The sequence below is a fragment of the Bos javanicus genome, chromosome 20, assembly GCF_032452875.1.
Source record: "Bos javanicus breed banteng chromosome 20, ARS-OSU_banteng_1.0, whole genome shotgun sequence".
Taxonomy (NCBI): Eukaryota; Metazoa; Chordata; class Mammalia; order Artiodactyla; family Bovidae; genus Bos; species Bos javanicus.
Window position 1 is genome coordinate 67,679,120 of NC_083887.1, and position 11,565 is coordinate 67,690,684.

The window sequence follows — 11,565 nt, forward strand, 5'->3', positions numbered from 1 at the left end:
GGCTGAGTAATTTCAGAGTTCTGAAAAGGACCAAGAAGTCTTCAAATATAATTTACACTGGATGATATTTTCACCCAGCAAGAAAGATGGTGGAAATGTCAACCTCCACCCATTCAAATCCAAACTGAACGCATAAAATCAGAGTTTAAAGGGGAAATCTTAAAAGGGGCCTTTGGAGAAGTCACTGTTGTCCCTATAATGTGATATTACCAATCCAGCAATTGCTATGACACTTCTAAGGAGAAAGAGATTACAGACCAAATGAAGCTAAGACTGGGCTTTTTGGATCACTAGAATAATTATAATAAGTAATCATTTTTATATCCTTAAACATTCTTTTAGTCATATTGTCTTTTACCAACATCTTCATTCCACTGATAAGAAATTTTAGCTTAAAAATACTGATAATGTTTCCGAGACCAATTAACAAGATTCATGTCCGACTGTTTGCAACCCCAAGGACTGTAGCTCACCAGGCTCCTCTTTCCGTGGTATTCTCCAGGCAAGAATACTGGAGTGAGTAGCTATTCCTTTCTCTAGGGGGTCTTCTATCCTGGTGTTCACTGCAGCACTATTTACAGTAGCCAGGATAGGGAAGCAACCTAGATGTCCATCAACAGATGAATGGATAAAGAAGATATGGTATATACATAAAATGGAATATTGCTCAGCTATAAAAAGGAAGGTATTTGAGTCAGTTCTCATGAGATGGATGAACCTAAAGCCTGTTTTACAGAATGAAGTAAGTCAGAAAGATAAAAACAAGCATCGCTTATTTTTCATTGCTTGGATCAAAATTCTCTCTTTCATCCCCACCATTAACACATCATCTCTGCCATCGAGAGGTCAGGGAGCAGTTTTTTTCTGGGCAGAGGGACAGAATGTGGACCACAGACATGGGGTGGGCTTCACACCAGGGATCGTATCTTCCTGAACTGCCATGCTCTAAGCTTGAACCTGGGCTTTTAGACCATGTGAAGGTCAGTTTGCCGAAGTTGAACATGCTCAGTCCTGTCCAACTCTTGATGACCTCCTGGACTATAGTTCACCAGGCTCCTCTGTCCATGGGATTCTCCAGGCAAGAATACTGGAGAGGGTAGATATTCCCTTCTGCAAGGGATCTTCCCAACCCAGGGACTGGGCCCATATCTCTTGTGTCTCCCGCATTGGCAGGTGGATTCCTTATCACTAGCACCACCCAGGAAGATCTGAAGGTAGATTTATCAAAGCTGAGGTTATGAAATATTTTAGCCAATGTATTGGTTTGATTTACATCTTTCAAACATTTAAACATATCTTGCGTGTCTCTCTATCTGTGTACTAGCAATGGGCCTGCACAGCTTTGGAGAAGACTTGCTATCTAGCCTGCATTTTGTCTAAACACCAGGAAATAGCAGACAAGAAAGACATGGGCCTTCTCCAAATTCCCTCTAAGATGCCTTTGAAAGGGGTGTCAGACCCCAGCACCAGAGGACTAGACCTACACCATGGTGCTCAGACCTGAAAGACAGGATGCAACCTCCTCTTACATGTAGGACAAGACTTGATCCTAATATTCTCATCCGGGTCCTCCACCAATAAATGTTCTCAGGAGACAGTTTGATGCTTAATAACTGGTCCTTTTGCATGGGTTGGACATGTTTCCTGGAGTCATAATGTAAACTAAAACATTGTCCTACAGAAGTGGCATTTGGTCATTTGGCGAACAATCCTAGCTAGGTTTTTATGTTTATTCTTGCCACCTCTTCTTAATATCTTCTGTTTCTGTTAGGTCCATACCATTTCTGTCCTTTATTGTACCCATCATCGTATGAAATGTCCCTTTTGTATCTCTAATTTTCTTGAAGAGCTCTCTAGTCTTTTCCATTCTATTGTTTTCCCTTATTTCTTTGCATTGATCACTTACGAAGGCAGTGATCAATGCCTTTTGTAAAGAAGAACTATACAAAAAAGATATTAATGACCCAGATAACCATGATGGTGTTATCACTCACCTAGAGCCAGACATCCTGGAGTACAAAATTAAGTGGGCTTCAGGAAGCATCACTACTAACTAAGCTAGTGGAGGTGATGGAATTCCAGCTGAGCTATTTCAAATCCTAAAAGATGTTGCTGTGAAAGTGCTGCACTCAATGTTGCAGCAAATTTGGAAAACACAGCAGTGACCACAGGACTGGAAAAGGCCAGTTTTCATTCCAATCCCAAAGAAAGGCAATGCCAAAGAATGCTCAAACTACTGCACAATTGCCCTCATTTCACATGCTAGTAAAGTAATGCTCAAAATTCTCCAAGCCAGGCTTCAACAGTATGTGAACAGAGAACTTCCAGATGTTCAAGCTGGATTTAGAAAAGGTGGAGGAATCAGAGATCAAATTGCCAGCATCTGTTGGAACATAGAAAAAGCAAGAGAGTTCCAGAAAAACATCTACTTCTGTTTCATTGACTACACTTAAGTCTTTGACTGTGTGGATCACAATAAACTACAGCAAATTCTGAAAGAGATGTGAATACCAGACCATCTTACCTACTTCCTGAGAAATCTGTATGCAGGTCAAGAAGCAACAGTTAGAGCCAGATGGAACAACAGATTGCTTCCAAACTGGGAAAGGAGTATGTCAAAGCTGTATATTGTCATCCTGCTTATTTATTTGACTTCTATGCAAAGTACATCATGTGAAATACTGGGCTGGATGAAGCACAAGCTGGAATCAAGATTGTCGGGATAAATTATCAATAATCTCATATATGCAGATGACATTACCCTTATGGCAGAAAGAGAAGAGGAACTAAGAGCCTCATGATAAAGGTAAAAGAGGAGATTGAAAAAGCTGGCTTAAAACTCAACATTCAAAAAACTAAGATCATAGCATCTGGTCCAATCACTTTGTGGCAAAAAGATGGGGAAACAATGGAAACAGTTACAGACTTTGCTTTCTTGGATTCCAAAATCACTGAAGATGGTGACTGCAGCCATGAAATTAAAAGCTGCTTGCTCTTTGGAAGAAAAGTTATGGCAAATCTGTACAGCATATTAAAAAGCAGAGACATTACTTTGCCAACAAAGGTCTGTCTAGTCAAAGCTATGGTTTTTCCAGTAGTCATATATGGATGTGAAAGTTGGACCATAAAGAAAGCTGAGTGCTGAAGAACTGATGCTTTTGAACTGTGGTGTTGGAAAATACCCTTGAGAGTCCCCTGGACTGTAAGGAGATCAAATCAGATCAGATCAGTCGCTCAGTCATGTCCAACTCTTTGCGACTCCATGAATCGCAGCACGCCAGGCCTCCCTGTCCCTCACCAACTCCCGGAGTTCACTCAGACTCACGTCCATCCAGTCAGTGATGCCATCCAGCCATCTCATCCTCTGTCGTCCCCTTCTCCTCCTGCCCCCAATCCCTCCCAGCATCAGAGTCTTTTCCAATGAGTCAACTCTTCGCATGAGGTGGCCAGCTTTAGCATCATTCCTTCCAAAGAAATCCCAGGGCTAATCTCCTTCAGAATGGACTGGTTGGATCTCCTTGCAGTCCAAGGGACTCTCAAGAGTCTTCTCCAACACCACAGTTCAAAAGCATCAATTCTTCAGTGCTCAGCCTTCTTCACAGTCCAACTCTCACATCCATACATGACCCCAGGAAAAACCATAGCCTGGACTAGACGAATCTTTGTTGGCAAAGGAAATCAACCCTAAATATTCGTTGGAAGGACTGAAGCTGAAACTCCAATCCTTTGGCCACCTGAGGTGAAGAGCCGACTCATTAGAAAAAACCCTGATGCTGGGAAAGATTGAAGGCAAGAGGAGAAGGGGGCAACAGAGGGTGAGATGGCATCACCGACTCAATGGACATGAGTTTGAGCAAGCTCTGGGAGATGGTGAAGGACAGGGAATCCTGGCGTGCTGCAGTCCAGGGGCGTCCCAAAGAGTCAGACACAACTGAGAGACTGAACAACCACTAGCTAGGTGGCGATAGTGGTAAAGAATTGGCCTGCAATGCAAGAGACATGAGTTCAATCCCTGAGTCAAGAAGATCTCCTGGAGGTGGAAATGGCAACCCACTCCAGTATCCTTGCCTGGAAAATCCCATGGACAGAGGAGCCTGGAGGGCTACAGTCCCTGGGGTCATAAAAGAGTCAGACGTGATGAGTACCCCTCACACACGTGGGAACAGTACTTGAGTAACTCTTTTTCTGAAAAAAGAAATTTTCCTTAACAACCAAAGCTCTTTTGGTATAGGTACTTGCCCACAAGTCCCTGGGCCATCCTGGCAGGTATCTGAAGGGTTACACTGGACCACAGAGAGTGGGTGGCAGCCAGTGGATGGTCATAAAAGCAAGTGTCTGGTTTGGGCGAGGCAGAGAAGGTGGGGATGATAAGGCACTGTGCAGAGCCCCTGGTAATGAGTTCCTCAGCAAGGTGAGTGTCAAGGGCCCGGCACTCAGCCCATAACCGAACGCTTGGCTATGGCCTGTTTGAGCCCAGGCTTCCTGCTTCCTCGGGTCAAGGGCTTTGACGTCAACCCCTGGAGGGCTATTTGCAGGCTTACAGACCTGGCCCATCGTCCAGGTAACTGGTGATCTGGGGCCCATACAGATTAGACAGTCAACAGGTGCTGGCTGGCCAATGGACAACCAAACTTTGCAATATCTATCAAAGCAGGGCCCTGGTGTCTGATATGGGAGAATACACTGTGATTATTTCACATTTTAGTTAGGAAAACAAGAAAGTAAAGCAAACCTGCTTGAATTCTATGCAATAATTTTAAAAGGGGAGGAAACAAATTAGGTATTAATATCCTGGTGTAAGTGTGTGACCCCAGTCACTGCTTGTAGTTGGTCAGTCACTCAGTCGTGTCCGACTGCGACCCCATGGGCTGCAGCACACACCTCTCTGTCCCTCTCCATCTCCCGAGTTTGTCAAAGCTCATGTCCACTGAAGCATGATGCCTTCCAACCATCTCATCCTGTTACCCCCATTCTCCTTCTGCCTTCAATCTTTCCCAGAATCAGGGTCTTTTCCAGTGAGCTGGCTCTTTGTATCAGGTGGCCAAAGTATTGGAATTTCATCTTCAGCATCAGTCCTTCCATGACTATTCAGGGTTGATTTCCTTTAGGATGGACTGGTTTGATCTCCTTGCAGTCCAAAGGACTCTCAACACTACAACTGAAAAGCATCAATTTTTAAATGCTCAGCCTTCTTTATGGTTCAACTCTCACCTTTGTACATGCCTACTGGAAAGACCATAGCCTTGACTATATGGACCTTTGTTGGCAAAGTGATGGCTTTGCTTTTTAATACACTGTCCACTGGGGGAAGGAATGGCAAACCAATTCAGTAAATGTTCCATGAGAACCCCATGAACTGTATACAAAGAAGTCTGTCCCTGGGCACTCCAAAAAACAGGGAAAAGCTCTTGCTCATGTAGTTGTGTTTCCCCAACTGCCTTCCTCATCCCGCTTTCTGAACTCAGGGGAAAAGCTAGTGTGATGTGGCTGTGTTAACACCTTTCTTCCTGCCCTGCGAGCCCTTGGGGAGTCTCCACCTCACACCCGCCTGTTTCCATCCCGACAGAGGCTCTGGAATGAGGACAAAGCCTGGGGACTGTTCCAAACCCTGGTAACGAGCAGATTTATTGCACATAAAAAGATGATTACCATTTAAAAAATCAGATTGTTCCCAGATGACATAAAGTCATATTCTTCTGACCTTTACTTGGGAGGACATACAATCTTTATCCTTTATGGGGAAGGGGGACCTACCACAACTCTTTTTCAAAGTAACTTTTAAGCCTCTTTTACAGAAACACACACAGCATTCTGCTGATGCTTCTTTCACAACCAGCTATGGTGGGGGTGGGGTGGGGGGATGGCCTGGTGGAAAGCATTTGCCAATTTCCGTGGTATAAACACTCCCACTGAGGCTGATGTCAATTGCCCAGGTGACATCACTGAACGTGGAGTTTAGAGGTTTGCAAGGTGGCACATGGTTACAAAGCGTCTCCATACAGAGGAGATGCTGCTGTCGCTCAGCCGCTAAATCATATCTGACGCTTTGCGATCCTATGGACTGCAGCACACCTGGCCTCCCAGTCTCTCACCATCTCCCAGAGTTCACCCAAGTTCACTGAGTCAGTGTGCCATCCAGAGAAGGTGGGATGGTAAGGCACTGTCGCTCAGAGGCGACACAGGCAAGTATTGTCAAGAGGATAAACAACAGCAAAACCTTTAAAAACTGGGAAGTGATGAGATTTCAGTGTTTTAGTTTTGGTCTTTTTTTATTTTATGTTACTTTATTTGCTTATCTATTCTCTGGACCTTGGTACCCAGACCAGGGATCGGACCCAAGCCCCCTGTAGTGGAAGCTAACCACTGGTGCCCCAGAGAAGTCCTAATCTTCTTTAGAACATGATGGTTTCCCTGCACGTTTCTTTTGATTTTCAACAAACCAGCTCACAAATTTCCTGATGAGGTTAAGGGTCAGCTCTGGAGACCTGGCGCGTGCTTGCACAGCACACTGGCTCCAACAACCGAGAAGCCGCTCACTGTCACCAATCACAGTCCCTTCCCAGGATGAAGGGGAACAGGAGTGAAAACTGAGCCCAGTGGCTCTCAGCGGGGGTGCTACCCCTCCCCCACCCCCAGGAGATGCTGGGGACATTGGGGGACACTTTGGTTTTCAGAAAGCAGAAGGAGAGGGCAGTGTTGTGGGGGTATAGTGGGTGAGTCCAGCAAGGTTGGTACATATTCTTCCAGGCACAAGACAGGCTGCCTCAACAAGAGATCTAGAGCATCTCCAAGGTGGGGAAACCCTGGCTCTTCTATCAGGCAGCAGTCCTCTGCATCAAATACACACTGTCAGTTCCGTGTAGATGACCGTGAAGAGGCTCATAGCCACAGAATTCTATGAATGAACAAAGTAAGCAGAGCTTCTCCCCTGTCCACTTACTACTACTCCGAGAGAAGGTGATATATCATTGGTATAAAATGATAGTTTCAAACTAACTCTCAACCTTAAGGTTTAAAATGATAATCCCCCAAACTACTGGCTTGTAAAATCAAGAAAAAAAAATTAGTGAGATTCCTGATCCTTTAGAATCCCTGAAATAAGACCTCAGCCCTACAGAGGCGTTTTTAAGGAGAAGAAACACACACGTGGCTGCTGCAGTCAGCACCCTGATCAACTTGATTTCAAGAGCTGTTTTTGACTAAGCACCAAGTCTAGGGAGAGTCCAGTCTCAGACTGAGTGCATGATGCGTGGCCCACCTGTGAGTGTACACGGTCTGCCCGGTGCCAGCTCTGGAGGACGGATTTTGTCCATTGAGTCCTAACTGCATGTTCAGGGCCTCACATGCATAGCTTGTCATCAGCCACGGCGGGAGCATTTAGCCCATGGGAACCAGAACACGTGACAAATCAGAGCCTCCAAGAAGCTGTTGTTAAACAGTTACCAGCAAAGCACTGGGCCAGCCTGCCCTGTCTCAGGGTATGTGAATGTGTGAGTATAAATCAATATAAACTATGAATGCACACACACACACACAGGTCTCTCTTGTTCAACAAAACAAAATTCTAAAAACTTCCCACCCTTGACCTGGAAGCTTAGCTTACCCTAGATTTTGAAAAGTTATTAATAACAAGCTCATGCTATATCTTTGGGGATTCCCTGGTGGCTCAGATGGTAAAGAACTGCCCGCAGTGCAGGAGAGCTGGGTTCAACCCCATTGGCCAGGAAGATCCCATGAAAAAAGGAATGGCTGTTGTCTTTGCTCTGAAAAAGACCTGCTATTATTATGACAAAGGTTAATTTGTGGAAAAAGCATTCAAGTCTTCTCTTAAGGAAAAGCAATGCTGAATCAGCCAAAATGAAAGGGGTGCACCGAATGTCTGAAAATAGAATTGATCTCAATGAACATATCTACTGTTGCTCACAGAATATATGGAGTTCTATTTCTAACTGCATAATTACTCCAGACACCCAGGAACATTGACTATAGAGGTTAAAATATGTGTTAAACAAACCTTTTGGCCAAAAGAGTTATTTCAAAGCCAGATGTAGGTTTTGAAAGAAAAGAAAGTGTTAGTCACTCAGTCATGTCGGACTCTTTGTGAAGTCACAGACTGTAGCCTGTCAGGCTCCTCCATCCATGGGATTCTCCGGGCAAGATACTGAAGTGGGTTGCCATTCTGTTCTCCAGGGCATCTTCCTGACCCAGAACTCAAACTCGGGTCTCCTGCATTGCAGGCGGATTTTTTATCATCTGAGCCTCCAGGTTTTGAAGGCATCCCCAGACATCTAGCAGTCAGCTAACCCCAGCATCACACAGTCTATTCCATCTCTGCCATCCTAGGTCGAAAGAGGTCACTGCTGAGCACAAGGAGTCTTTCCCTGATCCTGTGGGAGCTTTCCACTGAAACTCACTCTCTCAAGTTAGCCATCTATAACTGGACCCGAAACACCCACACAGTGGGAGATGAGGGGGCGGCGTGTCCCCTGGGCTAGAACCTCCCTGACGATGGCGCCCACCTTCCCCGTGAGGTTCCAACCAAGCCAGCTAACTGGTTCTTTCAGGAACTCTGGGCTTGTGACCCCCAGCTGAGGAGTTAGGTGATCAGAGCCACGTGCCTGCCAGGCTGGAGTCCAGTTCACAGGATGCTCCTCCAGGGAGAAGGGCACACTTGGGCAGGATGTCTTGGGTTCTCCTCCTGGAGGTGATTCTGTATCTCCAAAGCTTTTACCTCCCAGAAAACCCCATAAATGTTAAGAAACACTTTGAAAATTCTTCTGAGACCTTCAGGAGTTCTCATGATTCTAGAAAGCTAGAATTTTCAAAAAATCTTACTTTTTAAGTGGGGAAAGACAATTAACTACAGTGTAAGTCATTACATACTAGAATGAAACGTAAGAGAAACGCTGAGGATGAGGGCAAGCCCAAACAGGTGAGCTTGAAATAACTCTGGCAAATACAGGGACAGAAACGTTTTCTATTATTTACCGCTGGTGCCCTCTGGTGGATTTGGAAAAGGTCCTACGTTCCCACATTTCATTTATCACTTTACAGGCTCTTACAGGCGGAATCTCAATAATTAATGCATATAATTCAATGATTGTCTTTAGGAGTTTTATTAAGAAGCTACGTTCAGGAGTTCTGAATTATTAACTCATTTTTTAAGGTTTACTGAAAAAAATATGATGGGATAATCAAACCTGATTCTTCTTCTGTAAGTCACTAACAACATTTGAGATGGCAATTTCTTCTTGGAATCGATGCAAAGTATTCGTATTCAGCAACTGCCAATGGACTGGGTTCAGATGAAAAGCCAGCTAGCAACTGAAATTAAACACCTGCTTTCTGATCTACCCTAAAGCAGGTCAGGACAGGGAGGTCTCTCCCCCTGACACATGAAATAATAAATGCCTCTTGTGAGGAGAGAAAGTACAACCACACACTGCAAAGTTCTGACCTGCTTTTATGTCAAAACAAGGCATGGACTTGGACAGTGCTCTTACAGTCCCATGGACAGAGGACCCTGGTGGGCTACAGTCCATGGGGTCGCAGAGTCGAACACGACTGAGCGACTTCACTTCACTTCACTTATGAAGTCACAAGACGCTGATTACCCATCCCACCAGCTCTCCAGGAGCATCCCTTTCGATGCTAAGGTGGTAACTACTGAGCAGAACAGCTGTCTTTTTGTCTCCTGCTCTGGCTTCCCAGGTGGCTCAGTGATAAAGAATCCACCCGCCCATGCCGGAGACCTGAGTTCCATCCCTGGGTCGGGAAGATCCCCTGGAGAAGGCAATGGCAACCCACTCTAGTATTCTTGCCTGGAGAATCCCATGAACAGAGGAGCCTGGCGGGCTACAGTCCACCAGGGGCAAAGAGTCGGACACGACTGAACAGGCAGGCAGGCAGGGTATATGCCCAGCAGAGGGACTGCTTGGTCATATGGTTGTTCTAGTTTCTAGTTTTCTGGCAATGGAGGGTGTTCGCTGTAAAAGGCCAGAAAGGGAACAGGTGAAGGAGGGGACGAGGGGATGGAGAAAGGCGTTGTAAGCTTTGTAATCGCTTTGGTGTCTGCATTAATATAACTCCTAGGTTATTTCTCCCTTCTATTTCATCTAAATACATTCCCTTGCTTTCTTCCCTAATGCTTATGGTAATAACCCTGGTAAATCGCATCTGTTTTACTGGGAAATGATATAAATATTGCTGAAAGTTGACTCAGCGGTGTTCGCTGGCGAAGCGCCGCAGCGTCTTACAGGGAATTCCCTGAGTTAGGAACCTTCGCGGCGCTTTGTAAACCAGCCTTCGGGCGTTTACAAGCTGCTCCGCGGAAAAGGTTCGAACCACCCTCCCGCCCCGCGCGGACTTACCGCCCTTTTCCCCCCAGCCCGGCCACTCCGCGGGTCCAGGAGGACGCCGGACGCTCGGGCTCCCGGGCGAGGCCGCTGCGGGTCCCACGGCGCAAGCAGGTGCCTGCGGGAAAACAGCGGCGAGACCTCGGTGAGACCCGGCTGCGCGAGGGGGGCTCCGGGGAACCCCGCCCGCGCCGTCTGGACCCACCTGCACACCCACCTGCGCCAGCAGCAGCACCCAGAGCGCCGCGCGGCCGAGGACCCGCATGGCCCGGCCGCCCAGCGCGCCCCGCGTCCGCCGCCCGCGCTGCGCCGCCGCGGGGAGAACGCACGGCTCCATCTAGGGGCGCTCGGAGGGGCCCGGGCCGCGGGAGGCTCCCCAGCCCGGCGGCCCTGCGAAGCGGGCACCGAGGACCAGCCCGGTCGGCACGCAGCACGGTGTCCTGCGGTGGATGCGCCGCCCGCGCCGGGGTTATTACTGCGGCTCCGCGCCGCGCGGGGGGCGGAGTGGCGGCCGCGGGGGCGGCGGGGGCGGCGGGGGCGGCGGCGGAGCGCCCGCCCGCACCGTGGGAGAGACGGGGAGGGCAGGCGAGGGGAGGGGACGGGGAGAGGCAGGAGAGAGGGCGGCGGGGTGGGGCGCGAGGAGAGGAGGACCTGGGAGAAGCCGCGCGCTCCCGGGCTCGCAGTCGGCGCGCCTGGCCGGCCGTCCCGTGGGCTCGCGGGTGGCCGGGGCGGGGGGACCCGGGGTGGGGGCGGTGAGCCGCTTGAGGCCGCCCGCCCCGAGCGCTCCGGCCTGCAGTCCGCGGCTGGACAGGGCTCGCACCTCGCGGCGCTGCGCCCCGGCGCTCCCCGGTCCCCACTCCTGAGAGCCAGGCTTGCGCATCCAGAGGCCGACACCTGCCGCCCGCCGGCAAGCGGCGGGACAGCAACCCCTGGGCCTGCCCTTCCGCCCCCGGGGGCGGGGGTCGAGTGTGAAACAGGAGTGCCCAGACCTTCTGGCCGATGCGCGCGTCTGAGAGCAGAGGACGCGAACGGGCATCGCCCGCCGACTCGGCAGGCGCTGCGGGTGGGGAAAGCTCCGGCCTCCGTCCCGTCGGCCCTGGGACCTGTCGGCGCTCCGGGCTCCGGGGATCCTGGCCGCCGCGGACTGGCCTTGCTCTGAGCGCGCCTGTCCCGGGGCCGCTGGGGCCCTACGTGCAGCCGATAGGGAAGG

General features: G+C 48.8%; 1 protein-coding gene across 1 annotated transcript in view; it reads right to left on the reverse strand.

Annotated features, from left to right (window-relative positions):
- ADAMTS16 (ADAM metallopeptidase with thrombospondin type 1 motif 16) overlaps window positions 1–10,692 on the reverse strand; it is a 194,087-nt gene extending 183,395 nt beyond the window's left edge. The window contains exon 1 of the mRNA XM_061393157.1: window positions 10,371–10,692. Coding sequence (XP_061249141.1) covers window positions 10,371–10,692 — 322 coding nt within the window. The remainder of the gene's footprint in view (window positions 1–10,370) is intronic.
- Between the last annotated feature and the right edge of the window lie 873 nt (window positions 10,693–11,565).